At 44.6% G+C, this 18,463-nt stretch overlaps 2 protein-coding genes across 2 annotated transcripts in view; both read right to left on the bottom strand.

Annotated features, from left to right (window-relative positions):
* Positions 1–5,847, bottom strand: part of LOC119169847 (uncharacterized protein KIAA0930 homolog) — a 30,193-nt gene extending 24,346 nt beyond the window's left edge. The window contains exon 1 of the mRNA XM_037420858.2: positions 5,664–5,847. Within this exon, the coding sequence (XP_037276755.2) occupies positions 5,664–5,772 (109 nt within the window). The 5' untranslated portion in view covers positions 5,773–5,847. The remainder of the gene's footprint in view (positions 1–5,663) is intronic.
* A 5,883-nt stretch (positions 5,848–11,730) lies between these two features.
* The window catches only part of LOC119170837 (caprin-1), a 39,162-nt gene continuing 32,429 nt past the window's right edge, over positions 11,731–18,463 (bottom strand). Inside the window, exons 7-8 of the mRNA XM_037422102.2 lie at positions 15,225–15,326; positions 11,731–12,410 (exon numbers count right to left, since the gene is read on the bottom strand). Of these exons, the coding sequence (XP_037277999.2) occupies positions 12,337–12,410; positions 15,225–15,326 (176 nt within the window). The 3' untranslated portion in view covers positions 11,731–12,336. The remainder of the gene's footprint in view (positions 12,411–15,224; positions 15,327–18,463) is intronic.

The raw sequence follows: 18,463 nt of genomic DNA, 5'->3' as shown, positions 1-18,463 counted from the left end.
GTAAGAAATACATGCAGAAGCTGTCCATTATCGACTCACAAGGACAGTCGACATTGGAAGGAGAAAATTGTACAGGCACAGGTAATACAAGATGACAATCAGAGGCAAGGCGAGGAGGAGGCTTGCATAACCAGCCAGCACTCCAGCCTCAAGGCATACACAAAAGAAAGTTCACTTTTTTGTGTATATGCGTGGGGGACAAAATAAGGCACATAAAGCACCAAGATGCACCGGCAGTACACCCTCCAGCAAAAACTTATGGAAGGCCAAATTTTTGAAAAAGCTATGTTAACGCTTTGTCTTGGAATACAGCTTTAAATTAGGTCTTCTAGCCTGTAGTAGTTATTGCCACCATGCGCTGTAACACATTCTGTCAGAAGCATCATTTACTATACTCAGCGACAACTTATCCTGCCAGTTGAAAGAGGACTGTGGAGGCGAGGCTTCTGCACATCTGAGTAGCGCCGCAAGTATGGCAGCTTGCGGCTGATTTCGGTTTTGCTCTCTCACATTGTTAGCACATTTAGAAAGTTATATATAACGAAAATGTGAGCAGGAGAAACATTAGGACTGTTTAGTGTACATTTTAGTGCTATATTATGAGTACCTATATTTTTCTTGAACTAAGCAGCACATTTGCAGCGACACAATGACCCACTATGTCATGGATGCCATGCTTACTTTCAATAGCGAACGTGCTGAAAAAGTGGTGCTGCCTATGAAACAGAAAGAAAAGGTAGGCATTATTGCAACATGAGCAAAAACTGTATTTTACCAGCAACCACCCACAACTGCTTGAGTCTCATAATAAATAAAGCATAATTTATTTCAACAAGGCAAATAAGAAAATTATCAGTCAACTTAGATGGTATTGTTTAGGGATGGCAGCAGACATGTGCTTTGGTTCCGAAGCTTCTACAGTGCTGTCAAGAAAAGTTATCTCCGAGTATAACAACGGCAATTCGCGTTTGCAGTGGAGGCCGCATCCCATAAACTTTTTCCACCAGGTGTGTATGCACATATATTAGGCAGACAGCAAAGCTACGGGGTTCAAAAGCCTAGAGATTAGATTTTCACCGTAGGGCACGTTACTCCACGACATGTGACGACACCTGATTGACACGGCAAACAAATTCTGTGGCCTCTTAACACAAACATTCAGATGTGTGCTGGCAAGTATGTGGGTGTTCTGCAAGCCGACCTCTCAGCTTCTCCGAATACAATGTTCTCCCATTCTTTATAAAACAACCGTTGCTACACAAGTCCACAAAGTAACAACTGGCTGTGAAATTCGTAAGTATAAATCATGTTCACAGCTAAGTTACGCTATAGCTGGAGCTTTTATCTGGAGCCCTTGGCAACATTATTTGATTAACAAAATTAAAACGGTTCAAAATTTAGCTCTACGCTTTATTTATTCCGCTTACTCCTGACAGGCTAGTGTAACAATTCTACGTATTAAGGCAAGACTACCAAAACTTGGGCAAGGCAGGATAGTATCCAGATTAAAATTCATCTACCAACTTTACCACGGGGACTACACATTACCAGGGGAATGCTATCTTCAGCAACCTTCAAAAGTTTCACTAAGGACGAATCATCATGAAACTGTCCAGCAGCCACACAGCCACATTATTGCCCACAAGTTCGCTCTTACTCGCGATTTTTTTTTACTGGAACACATTATCTGTGGAAGCAGTAAATGCTGCCTCGACGGCTTCATCTACGAGACATGTCAAAAGTTTAAATCTTCCTGATAAAAGCGCTGTAAATTAAAAATGCTTTGATTTGTGTATGATTTACATGACCTGTTTATAATAAAAAAAACATTTGTGAAATTCTGTTGTCTGTCATGAATCGATATGAACAAACATATATATCATTTTCCAATTGTGTACCTATTATTTGTATATTATTTTAATTATGCCAAGCTATTCAGTGTATAACTATGCATGATCTGATTGTAATCTTGTGTTTCACTACGGCATGGGCCGGAGGAGGGCCGGAAGTATATGTAAATAAATAAAAAAAATAGCTGATAACTGAGAAATAAAAATTTGGAGGTAAAATTGAAAACTACATGTAGTCAAGTTGTAGGTGTGCTAGTGTATAATCTCCTCTGTTATTCCGATCAGTGACTTGTAGCCTTGTTCAGTGATGGAAGCGACATTTAGCTTTTTGGAGCAGATTCTGGGGCAGAAAAAATGGTGCTTTGAAGCAGGCTCAAGTGTCTTTGGAGCAAAAAAAAAAATGCTATAGCTTAGGGTTACTATTGGCATTTCTAGAGCAAATGAATGTTCCTAATGACCTCTGAAGTCTAAAACATCACTTAAGCATCTAATAAATATTTATATTTATTATTAAACATGCTGCATGTTAGCATGCAGCTATATTACAAGCAGTATAGTTGGCGTAAATCATGGGCGTGGGCGGGGGGGTCAAGAGAGTCTGAACTTTCGTGGTGTTCAAGCTGCGGAGGAGGACACTCGAAGTGTCCCACTTGATTAGCACATAGTATAATTGAGTTCACAGTTAAGTATAGCACAATCAACTTTTTAAAAAGCTTGTTATCTTTTACTGCAAACCTGTGGTAAATGCCCCTCAGCTGTGTGAACTATGGAAATCGAAAAAAGGTGAAAAAAAAAAAAAGACTGGATAGAACAATGCAATTGCTCGAGCTCGGACCCCATTCTCGTTTTTCTTTTTGATTTTACTTGAAAGCATGATTTAATTCCTATATCAACAAAAATACAACCCATATTAAAAATACGAATTGGACACCATGGCCTGGTATGTGTCACACCTTGAGATTTTTCTGGATTTACGCCACTGAGTAGCATACTAGGATGATAGTGTATAGCGCTTGCTTTTGGTTTTGCTTATGCTCACGGGATGGTCCCATAATTCAACTTCATTCTTTTTGGTTCGGCAACACCATTTTGGAGCAGGATTAGAGCAGTTACTAGCAAATATAGCACTTTGGAGCAGCATTTCTCTTTTGGAGCAGTTTGGAGCAGCACTTCCATCACTGCTTGTTTTGTTGTCTAGCATATCAATATCACAATAAGATGCCAACTTTCCAGTACAGTTTGTGCAAAGCTGCCCACATGTTGACTTCATTCATTCTTTATAGTTGACCGAGTGACACAACAAAAACAAGTAAAGTAATGAACTCAAGATCTTGGAGTGGTGCCCTCTTGTCAGTGACATTAATTTGAGGACGCCATTTTCAACCGCACTGCAGCTCCTGCACGCAGATTGCCTGCTCCAGAAGGAAACTTCGTCGAACTAACAGCTTTGCGAGGGTCAACGAACGCCTTCAACAACTGTTTTCGTGTGATTATAATCTTGTTTTAGCTGCGGCCCAATTGACAGGGCCAGGGAAGCCCCCGGATGGCCGTTGAATGCACCTTAGCCAACGGCGGCATTGCAGATAAGAAAGTGTATACTATGTGTACGCATGTTTTTGCTTGTTATCACATTTTCTGTCGTATGATACTAGTTTGTTTGGGTGTTTTTTTTCAATAATTCAGTAACCACGCCTTTCTCCAGCATCTACAAGAATGTAAACAAAGCTTGTGAAACGCCACGGTGTCTCATAGAGAGCGAGGCAGTGTACGATGCAGGCCACGTTGTTGAATGCGCGGTCAAGGCTGTCAATAGACACCACATCCTCATCGAAGCTCCCGTCCTGCAAACAAATAGACTAGCGACCATGCCGCACAACCTCTCCGTTGTGATCAACTGCAGCGAAATGGCGAATGCTTGCTGTTCGTGCAAATCAGGATGAGGCAATGTCTTCGTGTAACTTGTGTTCACTGCTTGTCTGCAGTTGCTGTAGAGCTCACATTGCATTTTGCATTATGTTAATGTTTCTAAATTAGGAATCTCGTTATAACTCGGAACAAGTTTGAATATTTAATGTTGCCACCATTCTTAACTTAATAAAGAAATATTTAAGTGCAGCAGCACGAATTTTCATTATTCCTGTTAATAAAACGAGACCATAAATATTTTACAGCTTTAAAATTTGTTGAATAAAGTGAAATGCTGGGCCAGTTGGTACAACATAATGTGGAAATATATGAGCGCACAAGGTAGAAGGAAGAAAGCTCCTTCCTTGTTGAGTGTTTTTTCTGTCAAGTGCTTCCTTCCTTCTACCTTGTGCGCTCATATATGTCCACATTAAAATTTGTATTTCCATTACAACATAAGACTGCATGTTGGAGAGGTGGAGTATAAATTCATATTTTATTCATGAGCCTGGGAAGACCAATAAAATTGCAATATAATGTAGTTAACATAATCGATACAGGCCTTTTAACATTTAACATTGTGCACCACTTGCCGCGGAGACAAGTGGCCAAATGCAGTTATATGAAACAAAGAGTTGTGCTTTCAAAATGAGTTAAAAGCGGAGACCCACGGTTGTTCGAACCGCGACGGTAGCCACCACACATCATATAACCAACTGAGCTGCTTCCTTGTCGAGTTTTATCATGCACAGCGCTTTCTATACTGCGCCAGGCTTCAAAACGAAAACGCACGAATTCCCAAACTGATGTCATACAAGCACCGTTCGCAGCGCCGCTATCGGTCTCACACCAGGCCAATTGGCAAAAGTGTTCACATAATCGTCATGTTAATGTGTGCCATTTTAGCCACCAATTTGTAATGTGCACTACTATTTGACATTTACCTTATCCACACTACTAATTCTGTCAAATTGGCACACTATATCTCATACGTAACAGTGACCTCAAAGTGCACATGATCATTTTAAATGTTAGTCACTACTTCTGCATTCAATACGATATACGTGTTGAATGCAGAAGCAGTGACAAACATTTAAAATGGTTATGCCCACTTTCAGGTCATAGTTACGTATGGGATATAATGTGCCAATTTGTTCTGACCATATGAGTGGACAAGTAACAAAACATTAATCGAACTGCACTCGCACCCTGCCAAGGGCTGAAAATCACATATCTCATTCACGAGGACCGATAGCCTTAGAGCTGCACCAGCTTGCTTACAAGTGAGTGATGTTTTTTTTTTTCTTTTTTTCTCCAGTTTTGCTCAAGCGATGTATGGCATCATCATCAAGGGAATGAACGATGATAATCAGTGCATCAAAGAATGACTTTAGTATTAACCTAAATCTGATAGCAAGTGCATGCAACCAGGCACTGGGGAAAACTTGGAACATTTGTTTTCATCTCGGAAGCAGAATCGCCGGATGCGTACTTGCTTCCCTCACAGAGCGATATGGAAAACTGGCCGCATACCACGTCAGTATCGCTATTCTCAGTTCTGTTCAATTCCTTCAACGCGCCAATGCACTATTCCCGTCATGCGAAGGCCTCTACGCAGAGCACCAAGTTAAAAGTACCTCCACGCTTACGATTGTGCAATCACATGCATGCTAGCGATCATTTCTCGATTCGGGCACACGTAGCGAACGTGTTTCCCAACAAAATCGTCGCGCCGACGATGCAAGCATAACGACTTCCTGCGGTCGCAAATTGCTTCGCGAGCCTCCCGGCGGGCGTTATTGTACTGAGTCACGGGACACGAGAGAGCAGCCCGTCATCGCTCACGCGCCGTAAACATCGCCACATCGCGTCGCAACAGCAACGCGCATTTACCGCGTGCGCGCTTACCTGACGGTGTGATGTCCGTGGCTTCGCGCGTACGCAGCTGGGATATTTCCGCAAACACACTGGACAATGCGCTGGAGGCGGACTTCCCATCTCGAGCGTCGTCTGCCATGACATATGAAGCGCTCAGATTTTGGCTAGACTTGGATGACTTTGTCTTTTAAAAATTGTCCCCCGAATCTGCATGTTTCACTGCAAATGTCGTCAAAAGACAATAGTCTTGCGTGTGGAGAGAGTGAATAAAACGTTTATTTGATGTTCTGCGCGAGATAATCAGTGAATTGTATTCTGGAAGCGCTGCGTTAGAGAATCTCGATTAGTGCAGCAAAAGCGAACGAGCGCATTGAGGATGGACAGATGGATGAATGTATCCGGCTGTGCCCGTTAGATTGGGCGGTGACTCACGCTACCTAACTATAAAGTTAAATACTATCACTGTGTGTTTAAGGATTGAGTTTCACTCGCATTTCGATTGTAGCCACCAATCAGTCAGCCTCCTCCTGGTTATTTCTACCCGTGTAAAGTTTATTTTGCCTTCACTGTTCGTAAACGCCAATGATTTGAAAAATTCGGTGCCATTATCTTCGACTATAGGGTGGAGCCCTTTACAGAAAATTATCAAATTTTCAGCCGTTCCCTTCTCTCCAAACGCACTACATACCGTGTCTGTGCCTTCGTAATTTTTAGGTACTGCGCCGTGCTCCCTAACGGGCTGCAGAAATTAGATGCCTTTTCTCTTTTCTAACCACTACCACCCTTCGTATTTTGCTCGGTCCGTCTTGGTCCGCAATACTCACGTTCTAGCCTAGAAAAGTAGAAAACTACCCCGAGAATTACTGTAGATCTTTCTCCATGCAATTTCCAGCTTAAAAGTTCAGTAGGTCTACATCAGTGATGATTTTGTAAGCATTCCCATCTTCCACATGTCCCTCTCTGTTTCCTTCACCTTCTTTTTAACCAGTGTTTCCTTTTGGCTTGGTATTCTGCTGTTTAGTCTAAATACTTGCCTGACAATTTTCGAGTCTGCTTCCTCTATTTATTATCAACATTTTTCATGTACAAGTAGCTGAAAACTTTCCTAGCCCAATGCTCCTCTCCCATTTTTCTCAATCGCTCCTCAAATTCTATCTTGCTGCTAGCTTCCCTGCGCTCAAACGATGTCCATCCTATGTCACCCTGTACCCCCTGATTTGGGGTATTCCCGTGTGCTCCCAAAGTAAGTCTACCTGTCTACCTATGCCACGTTGTTTAATGTACAATCTTGCTTGAACTTCTGATTTCATGCACAAGACCGCACTGCCGAACGTCAAACCCAAGGTCATGAAGCCTTTCCAAATCCCTCTCACAAGGTCATACCTATAGTAGTTCCACAGTGCCCTATTTTTCATTACAGCTGCATTCCTGTTGCCCTTAGTCATTACGTATCTTTCGTGCTCCCTTAGATACTCAGCCCTGTTATTTACATGCCCAAATATTTGTATTTATCTACTATTTCTAGCTTGACTTCCTGTATCTTTTGCTCACTGCGTTTGTTACCATTAAAAATCGTGATTGCCGATTTTTTTCCTGCTGAACTTCAAATTTAACATATCTCCCTCATTGCCACAGATGTCTAAAAATCCCTGCCGATCTTCCTTGTTGTCAGCTATTAATACTATATCATCTGCCTACACCAATGCTGGTAATGACTGTTCAATGTGTTTTCCTTGCTTGGCAAATAAGAGGCTGAAGCCAAGTCAACCCCCCCCCCCCCATCTAATTTGGCTTCTAGTCCCTGTAGATACAGCATAAATAACAAAGAAGACAAGAGACATCCATTTAATAACTACCTTGTTATATTTATAGATATCCTTTAGAAGATTATATAGTTATTTCATCTTCCACATCTAGTGTGTCTAGTATTCCCCACAAGTCCTCTTGAATCACACTATCGTAAGCTCCCTTGATATCAAGAAATTTCAGTTACAGGGGCTTGTGTTCTTTTTCGCTATTTCAATACACTGCATCAATGAAAACAGATTGTCCTCCAACATCCTTAATTTACAAAACCCATATTGTATTTCTCCCAGCACCCCCTCATTCTGTACCCATGTCTGTAGTCTTTCCTTTACTATCTGTATCACCAGCCTGTAAACTACTGATGTCACTGTTATAGGACGGTAGTTGTTTATATCAGCTTTGTCCCCCTCTCCTTTATAGATCATGCTCATCCTGCTTAGTTTCCACCTATTGGGAGCTTCACCATCCATTGTTACTTCGCTCGCTGCCTCTCTTGATGTTTGCTTGGAGTTTGGTCCTAGTTTCTTTATTAGCATGATTGGGATGCCATCAGGGCCTGTTGATGTGCTATTAGGAACCCTTTTCTCTGCACTTTCCCACTCTCGTTGTCCCAGTCCCAGTCTCGTTCCCACTCTCGTCGTCCATTCTGCAGCTCAGTTTAGCATACCAGTGTTCCCTGGAGGCTTCCCGATGTCTTACTATGGCTTTCTTGACTTCATCATCCCACCAGCTCTTGGGTTTGTGTCTGCTTTTCCCGGTTGATTTGACTCGTAGCTTAGCAAGCTCTAACTCAAACAATCGAATTTGATTTGTGTACGTCCACTCTGTTTTATTATCCTCAGTGATTATTTTCTCAATCTCTCTGATTGCTCTTTCTATTTGCCTTTCTGAATAAATATTACCATGTGGTTGCTCGTAATGCCGTCTTTCCAATTTCATTTCTCTTCCAAAACTCAGTTTGATACGTTTGTGATCACTACCTACCTAAGCTTCTGGACCCATATTCATCTATGCTCATCACTTTTAGCTGATCATACATACTATGTGACATTATTGCATAATCTATCGTCGACTGCAGCCTTCCCATCTCCCATGTTATCTGCCTTTCGCATTTCTCGGTGCTGTTGCAAATGGTTAAATCATGCGTTTCACACATATCCATTAGCATTCTGCCTCTTGGGTCAGTATATCCATCCACATCTTCTACGTGTACATTCATATCTCCTAATATAATTACTTCGCACTCTTCTAGATCGTCAATGTCATTTTCTATGCACTGCACCATTTGTTGGTTTTCCTCTCTGGCTTTTGCCCCTGTCCACAAGTATACACAACCGAAGAGCATCATTTGCCCTGCCACCCTCCCTTTTAGCCATCAGTGTTCCTTGCACTCCTGCTTGACCCTTTGCCAGTCTGTACTTCTATGAATGAATGGCCCAATACCCCCCCCCCCCCTTTCTTCTGCCTTCGGTTCTATTACAATATTCCCACGCGTAGTCCGGATTGTTAGGACGTTGTCCCATGTCCCTAAGATGTGTTTCTGCAAAACCTTATACCATCGGCCTCTTCTCCCTTAGCTGTTCTTCTCTCTCTTCCCACTTCAGCCTATTTCAGCCACGCTTTATGTTAATGTACCCTACGTCTGAATTGGTTCGACCCTCACGGCTACGTCGATTTCTGCCCCAGACTCTACGTGTCTTAGATATTGGTGCCACTTTGGAATCGTATCTGTCTAAGAGTTCCTCTAGTTGTTTTCCTCGTTACTAGCTATCCTGGACCCCAAAGGTCCCACGTGCCCTCCCAAAAAGCTATTGCGCATCCTGCAAGTCGCCAGCCCACCTCATGACCTAGCCTCCCATCGAAGTGAATTCTGTCTCTTTGAAAACGACCTCACCTATGCACCTCTGTTAATTTACACCACCTCAAAGCCTTTCTCTCAACTCATCCGCCATATCTCTTGGTTTGCATTGAAAACCGCTTCTTGCAGGTTGCTGTTACGCACCGGCACTTCCAGTATCGTGCATGCCCCTACCTGTACCAGAGGAGAAATAGCGCGCATGTCATTGATCCCTTTCGCCAGTGTGGTCGCTAGTCCTGCAGTATCTTCATTTAAGACATCGTTTAAACCACCTGCAATTAACATGAGGTTTCATCCATCAGCTGTAGCTTGGAGTTTCGCGCTCGCCTCGAGACTGCTTCCAGCTTACGTCCTGGGAACGTCCCTATACTGCAACCCTCTTGTCACCTCTTACCCTCTCTGTTTGCTTCAGTGCATCCATTTAAATTCGAATTCCCGGCGATCATCACATGCTGTGAATTTTCAGCAGGAGCGTCCTGCACAAAACGTCGATGTGTTGTGGTGCCTCATTGACAGTCGCACAAGTATGAAAGCGGAAACTTGAGCAATATTGGTGGGCGCTGCAGATGGGGTTGGCCGTTTGGTGCCATTAAAGGGATTGTTACTGCGCACAAAAAGACAAATGTACAGACAAACCAAAATTTTGGCGTTGAAGGTCCCCAAGAAAGACTATCACCTTTAAAAGAAACGGCCCCTTATCTGTCTCGGACCTCGAGTCCATCGAGGGCTCGCCAGTATGTACGGTGCTTCAGACCATAGATCAGAACACCCCGTAATTACGAAATTCCTCCTGCACTTTAACTCTGCAACAAGCAGCTTGCCAGTTAATTTCTACACCGTGTATGGTCACTTGCACGCTTGCCACTAATTTGCAACTGTAACTTGTCACATATCTCATTCACGAGGACCGATAGCCTTACAGCTGCACCAGCTTGCTTACGAGTGATGTTTTTTTTCTTTATCCATGAATGAAAAAAGGTTTTGAGCGTAAGGCAGGCCAGGACGCGACGATGGCCTAACCAAAATTTTTTTTTTCCTCCTTCATTTATCCCGTCTCACTGATCGAGACGGGATAAGTGAATAACAGAGGCAATGTCTGGCTTTTAATACAAGCATGAAACTACAACACAGCAGACTATCTTGCTGTGAGGTACTTCGACAGTGCAAGTTAAAACTGAGGTTTGTCACCTGCCGTCGTGGCAGGTGACAACCTCAGTTTTCACATTCATTAATTTAAATCCCCTTTCTCCTTCATTGGCGGAGAGTAGCAAACCGGAGGCTTCCTCTGGTTAAGATAGAAGAAATCTTTTGGGTCAGCAAGCAAGCACAGTAAAGAGGATTGTGTGGGGCAGAGAACGGTCGCAGCACACAAAAGACGTGACCGTGGCAGCAAAAAATGTGCCATCTGCACACGAACCAGTGCCGCTACCACCAAATTGGCCGTCATATTGCACATTCACTACACTACGCGCACATGTCCGACGGTCGAGCGCGGTGGCCACGCTTCGCTTACTCACGAGAAGATCCGAAATATGTTTAGTTTTGTTTTACTGCACGTATATCAATACATTTTAAAAACGCAGTCGGTGTTCAGTAATTCAAGACCTTTATCTACGCGCCCTTGTATGTAATCAGGATTTACCTCACGACATTAAGGCAACTTCGCGCTCGTCGTTTTCAGCTCTACATAACATGCGTTTGTACCAAGTGGAAATAGACCAAACTCTAAAATTTGCTCAAAATATTTTGGCTTTAGTTTCTGTTGAACTTGCCTAAATTCTGTCTGGCTCACCCAAACTGGGCATAGAGGTTTGTCAGACAGAGTTGGCACTCCACTATGGTCCAAGACTGCTATGCCTGTACTGTTTCTCGCAATACAAAGCATTTTCCACTGACCTTGCAAGCATAGAGTTTTCTAATTTATAATAGAGGGAACTCTGGCGCTAGTGTCTATGGGAGCTGCAACACACGCGCTTCAGCAAGCATGGGAATGATGGGTAGTACACAGGTTTGTCTAATCATCATACACCTGCCCTGCTTCTGGCTCCATACGTGTTCGTGTGGCTTGGAGCAGTTTTCCGACGAAACAAAAATCAACAGTTTTGTGGGTGCGCTTCACGACCTTATTGTTTCAGGCTTACCCCTTCGAATCGGTTCACAAAATTAAAAAGGGTTCATTCTTTTCTTCAAAACAAAACTGTAACCAGCAATTAGCGAAGCCGCAAGTACGAAGACTAGGCAATCAATCGTGTGTACTACCCATCATTCTCATGGTCCGATCGAAGCGCCAGAGTCCCCTCTAGTTAATTATAGAAAACTCTATGCTTGCAAGTGCTTATTGATTTCAGACCTGACCAGGCTTCCATGGACGATTTTATCACAAAAGTTTGTATAACCATGGCTGTGAGACGAGCGTCAATAAAAAGAATGAAAAAAGGTTTTGAGCGTGAGGCAGGCCAGGAATGAGACGAAACACTTGGGCATTTTTTTTTTTAAACTAGACGATCCACCTCAGCTCTCTTTATTTGCCTCGGCATGCTTTCGCACGCATTCCACACACGCAAACAGCCTTACGCGCAACAATTGCTGGCATCCACTTCCGCATAGAAACAGGAAGAGGAAAAAAAAAAGAGTGGAGAGGGGAACAAACAATGTGTGTATGCACGAAACTCTCTGCAGAATGAGAGAGGGCGAGGGTTGTTGTTGGTCCTGGCACGCACGCCTGAGAGATGACCTTCTTTAATACAGCACCTCCCTCGCCCGTCTCGAAGAAGGGTGGGAGGAAGGCCTTCCACTGCCCCTGGCAGACTGGTACAGGCACGACACACACACAGAAAGGATAAAAAATGAAAAACTTGCAGAGAGAGAGAGAGAGAGTCTGGGAGGGCTATAACATTAACAGAAAAATAAAGGCTGATAGGAACAGGGGCAGCAGAGGCAACAGCTCCCAGACAGGCGGCAGAGTCATTAGATGGTTGCATTGGTAGCAGTGCCCTCCTGGGGCGACTGGGCGAAGAAGCATCTCAACGGCAACAGCCGTTACTGGGCGTAGGTGGCAGCTGGAACGCCGGTGTTGCGAGGGGGTCCCCGGTTCCCTGTGGGGCGGCCACGTCCTGCAAAAAAGACAAAATATCGTTAAGGAAACACGCAAACACTTTATCCCTTGATCAGTACGTTTACAAAACTGTTTTGTGCATGTCCATTATTGTTCCTTAAGCAGGGTTTGAACTGCAAATAGTTAGTCTAGTTCTCAGCCCTTGTCTAAGCCTACCAGGGAAAGTTTATTCATCTACAGTCAACCCGGGTATATCGAACTCGCCAAAAAACGTTTATTAGTTCAATATATGGCATAATTCGATATAGGCCCGGTATAGGTTTTGACACAAAGGCACATAACAAACTAGAAGAAAAGTACTTTATTAATATGGTGGCTTACTTGCGTGCCCTACTGTGGAACAAAATAGTCCTGGATTTTTTTCTGTGTCAACGACTTCGCTGCCTGCGACAGCACGCACGCTTCCACGTTGGCCGAGTCGGAGCAGCTGAGGCCGCAACTTTCCACATTCAAGCAATAGCGCCAGACCAGCGCAAGTGCACTAATCACTTCGGAGGATGTAGGCAATGGGCCGTCTGCAATGTAATCCTCATCCTGTAACTGGCCCATGATGGGAACATCGTCCGCACTGACGAACTCGTTGAATGTCGATCCGTCGATAGCACCCGGGAACTCTGCCAGCTCGTTCCGAACTTCGGCGGAAACACCTGCGGTGTCTTCAGTGCTGTCAGAATTTGGGGTGTCATCACCAGGCATGCGGAAGCCGGCATGCCTAAAGCAGTTCTGGATCGTCTCCTTCTTGGCACCTGCCCACGACCTACTCAACATAGAAATAGCTCCGAGCAATTCGATCTTAAGCTCCCTTGCCGACACGAAGGTTCTGCAGCAGCCTCTCCACCAGGCGCTTCCGATAGCCGGCTTTCATTGCGTGTATAACGGCTTGATCCAGTGGTTGCAGTACAGACGTAGTGTTCGGGGGCAAAAAACGCAGCTCGATGTTGCCGAGGGTCGTACTGCAGTGATTCAACTTATTGTTGACAAAAAAAAAAAAAAAAAAACGCACAAGCGTTAATGAAACCTGAGTGAAATATCGCAGCGTTTTGCATTTTGAGTTTGCTCGGTAGGTAACTGGAAGCGACAGCGCATTTCGAAAACACCACGGACATATGAGCTTTGTTTGCCTTGCCGCCGCTTGTCTTGTCGCCACGACACGCAAGTGCCTTGTTTGGCAACATTTGCCAAAATAGAACGGTTTCATCCACATTGAAGATATCTTGGGCTCTATATCTTGCTGCAATATCTCGCCAGTTTTCCTCTAGCCATTTTTCTACGCTGTCCACGTCCACCGCTCTGCTTTCACCTGTAACAGCTTTGCCAACGATGTCGTGCCCTTCTTTGAACCGCTGAAGCCAGCAGGAACCGCCTTGGAAATCATTCCTGCCAAGCAGAAAAGCAAGGTCCTTGGCTTTCTGCTTGATCATAGGGCCGGACACCGGGATGTTTCGCAACCGAACGTCCACAAACCACTTGTAAACGGCCGCTTCAACATCTTTGTACACAGCAGCGCGCACACGTCGGGTGCCACGGGCACCTGGCCTTTTGTCCCACTTGGCCCCGATATCTGCCTTGCTCTTCAGGATAGTACTCAAGGTGCTCAGGCACACACGCATAAAGAAAGAAAAAATGGCGCTCACTTCTACCGCCTCCGAGAAAGCACAACGGCCTCTGATTGGCTGTAAGCGCTGCGAGCGGGCCAGGATCATTCCTTGGAGGGGGTGTTCGCCCGCGCACAACCGGGTCTAACCAACTTTTTCTAGGGTGGCGCCGGCAGTTTTCCCCGCCACCGCGAGAGAAAGCAAACTTGCTGGGGCACTTTTGAGGCACATGGAGTTTGAAATATCAGTTGTCGTTGCTATTTTCGTTCGATAAAACAGTAACATTTGCTCTATATTCTCAATGCAAACTTACCGTGTTTAGGAATTGTTCGATATACGGGATAATATATAAATGGGTTCGATATAGTCGGGCTCGACTGTAGTTATTTCCAACACAGTAGGCTACGTGCGTACTTCTCTACAAAAGCTAGAGAAACGGTACAACATGTTTCATAAGAAGGGTAAGTTACTTACCTGGATGTTGGGGTTTTAAGCACAACAGAGGAAAAGGAGGGAGAACAAAAATAGGTAAAGAACCTACTTTACAGTTATGCTACAAATGAAATTTTTTTTTGTCCACACAAGCAAAGCTGGGCAGTATTGCGATAGTATCCCAGAGATACTACATTTGAGTTATATCTGAATCAAGACCCATTCTAAAAATTTTTTTTTTATCAGTAGTGAAATAGATTTATGGCGTATCGATTGTATCCAGATGCCATGCACTGCTATCTCAACACACTTTTTTTTCAAGACGGACGTTATCCGAGGCATGTTACTGAACAAGGGATGAAGGTTTTTTTCTTCTTTGTGCCAAGGCAAGCAAAGGCGCACTGCTCGTTGGCGACAAAAGAGGGATGACGACTATTTGCCCTCATGCACAGAATGGCCCATGTGATAAACGTGTGATGCTACTAACTGTAGAATCACAGAGGCAGTACTCTAGGCCTCTACTGACAAAAGTTGCCATCTCTCTAGGTCAGTGCAGCATGCCTTTTTTTCTTGGGAGGGGGAGGCAAGGTGGCAAGCCAGTTAGGTGCATTCTACAGTTTTAGAAGCAGTGATGATAACGACATGCTTGCTTTGTATTGCAGGGCCTCTTATACCAATTATGCACATGGCCTCCCCCCCTCCCCCCCCTCCCCCTTTGTTTGGTTATTGAAGTCCTTTAAAAGCTATATCAAGAGGACTACGGTTTATTAGAAAGCACCACATACCCTGGTGTTGTCCTCCCCGAGGTCCAGACCCCGACTGCCTTGGGGGTCCCCGGTAGCCTTCTGGTCGATCATGGCCACTGCCGTTGGGCTGCCATTGCGGACCTGGTGAGTAACAGGCATCAGGACTTTGCACAAGATAGCAGCACGTGATGGCACTTTGAAAATGAGCCACCACTCAGCAAAACTCTTATCTCCGAAACGGCTGCTTGGATGTTATGCGCCAGACAGTGAACAATCTCATCATGTTGGCATTAAAGAGCCCCTAAACAACATCTGAAAGTCCTTAAAGGCCAACTGGTACGAAATTTGGCACTCTGCAAAAAGTCAATATATAGGTAGCCTCGCTAGATGTAGTGCTGCCTGCTAAATGTTGCCTTCGAAATACAAGCGCTTACCTTGGAAAAAAGTTTGCAAACGACGGTGTTCTTGAGAACGAAACTAGAAAAAATGATGCAATTACGGCCGACCAAAAGATCGTCTCCTCCGCGCTCTTCGAGCACGCACATCACGGACTGTGTGTGTTTTTACTATGTTAACTTCAGAAAGCTGCATGAACATGCCTCTTATAGCACGCTGGTCCGGACTTCCTTCCCACTGGTGGGTTTGCAGTGTCTAACCTCCGTATTGAGAAACGCTGCTTGACTTGAATGCAACTTGCCATCAACTTCAATGCCGCATGAACGCTTTTTGAACGTGCTGTCTTAGGGCGGTCCCAAGGCAGCACAAATGCACAGACGCGTTTCAAACGCACTGCACTGAAAGCGGTTTCAATGCAGGAAAGAAGGATTCAGCGGCAAGGAGGATTGCTCACAGGGAGCGACGCGGCGACATTCTTTAGTAATTGTCGTATCCGGTTCTGACAGATTTGCTTGGGCACACCGGTAGAGCTATGCGTCGTCTGCTTGCTGGCAATCAGAGCACCAATTATAACGTAAATATGTGACTGCAAAATTTTTCACAGTCTTTATCGTAACTTAGCGTATATATACTACGTATTTATGGCCGTTTCCGCCCAAGTGAAATTTCGTTGCAGTTGGCCTTTAACGGTCTCAAGTGAATGTGCACATCCACTACAGAAATTTGGCACAATGAACAATGCCAAATGCGCAGTACTGGAAGCTGCGGGTGTGCCACTAATGCCAAGAAACAATCCCTTCTCCACCAGTGCCATGAACTCAGACCAGTCGGCGCATAACGACAAGCAGAACACATAAGCATTTATTGTTGACTTATTGTTAACAAAAAAAGAAAGAATCATTCGCAGAAGCATTAATGAAACCTGAGTGAAATATCGCGACGTTTTGCACAATTAACTGCGATTTGTTGATGGCATTAGAGCAGGCATTGAATTGAACAAACATCGAATGAGAGATGCAACTTTGCAATGTTAATTCCAAAATGTCAACTTGAAGTTTTCATTTCCGATTCTATGTAACCATGTCCTTTGTCGCAGCTCGTTGTGCTTAACGGGCGGCATCATAAAGAGCTTTCGGCCATCACCAGACTTGTTGTGGCAGCAGAAGGCGCAACAACCACTTGCGGCAACGAACAGCGATGACATTTTTGGATGAAAAGTAGTCGAATCTCGATAATTCGAACTCGAAGGGGCTCGAAAATTTGTTCGAATTAATGAAAGCTAAATAAACGGAGGGCTCTCCATGCAGTGGCACATGTGCATAGAGCTAACACCCAAGGGGGAACTTTAAGAAGACTTACATTTATTCACAAATCACAGGACATTCGTTATTAACTGAAGTAATCGGTGATGCGCGTCTGCACACGTTTGTCTTGGAGCGAGCCAATCAATTTCACACGCAGCTTGCAAAGCATTTCTACTTCGGCTTCAGCATTCTCCTGGCAAAAGAAGTTGCACGCGAAAATGTCCAGTGCCGACACTTTCTAAAAACGACGACAACAATGACTACTGCGTAGCAGAGCCTCCCGCTCTCCGCTTTGCAGCCGCAGCATGGCTAGCACGTGACGAGAAAGGAGGAGCGTCTCCACGCGGGGAGAAGCAGATCAGTATCCAACCGATCTGCTTCTCCAACCGATATCCAACCGAGAGAAAACCAACACACCACGGCAGCTTTTTTTAAGGACGATAGTCTTTCTTGGGGACCTTCGCCAAAAAAACACTTTGGTCTGTCTGTACATTTGTCTGTTTATCAATCGATACTGAGAGCCGGGTACTTTAAACGGCACCTGCTGATATTCCGAATGGCCGACCCCCTCCGCAGCGCTCACCAATGTTCCTCAAGTCAAGGATCAGCGTTCATACGTACGCGACTGCCAATTAAAAAGCAATTATTGCGCATATCTAAGGCACCATAACAACACGTATATATTCTGCATGTTCAGACCTGCCAAGTACTGTGACACAGAATTAGGAAGACCCTGCCCGGGGGGCATTTTTTTAAATTTTTTTGAACAAAAAAGCGCACCTTTAGGAAGGACATGGTGTCCAGGGTTTTCAGCTGAACTACCTCTGCATTAAGCAGAGCAGGGTCTGTCAGGGGAAACTTGTGTCACATGTAGTCGCACACTGTCACAAAGTAGTGCCGAACTGCCTCGAAGAACTCCTGTTGCTCACTGGGCTTTAGCTTGTCTACCACAGTCCTAGTTTCCTGTCCAATGATGAGGTCCTCGTCCCCTTTCTGTGCCTCCCTGCTATGGTAGTCCCAAGTTGAGCAGCTCTGGGCTTTGTTTCAGCCACGATTGGTTTACAAATCTTGAGAAAATGTCTCGAAGAAGTTCCAAGAGAAGCAACCGTAGCAAGTGGATCTGGGGAGCTTGTGCTTGCAAGGAGAGGTTCACTTTCTCGAAAATGGGAATAATATTCTGCAAGAAAAGACAATATGCTCGTTTGGTTTCCAGGCTGAGGAAAACAAAAAGCTGTTCTTCACGTGTTGGGCAGTGCTGGTCAGTCTTCTGTGTGCAGGAAACCTTGGCTTTCTTCACTGGCACTGAAGGAGCCTGTGTCAAGTTCTTTTCGTTTTGCACTGATCAGGCTTTTCTGCTGGAGCTGTTGCTTTGCTGCTGCCTTTGGGATCTGGTATGAGTCCAGAAAGCTGGGACTCTTTTTGTCCTTCACTTCGTGCAAGAAGAAGCTCAACAGAGGCTTCCACTGATCCAGGAGCCTGGTCAAGCATTTCCCAAGAGATAGCCATCGAGTTGGGACATGTTTCAAGATTTTTCTGAAGTCTGCATCATGAATGTCCTGAAACTGCCTCAAGGCCTCC

Source organism: Rhipicephalus microplus, chromosome 2 (assembly GCF_043290135.1).
Source record: "Rhipicephalus microplus isolate Deutch F79 chromosome 2, USDA_Rmic, whole genome shotgun sequence".
NCBI classification, from domain to species: Eukaryota; Metazoa; Arthropoda; class Arachnida; order Ixodida; family Ixodidae; genus Rhipicephalus; species Rhipicephalus microplus.
Note: the sequence above shows the minus strand (reverse complement) of the source record. Positions and strands in the feature narration are given on the sequence as shown.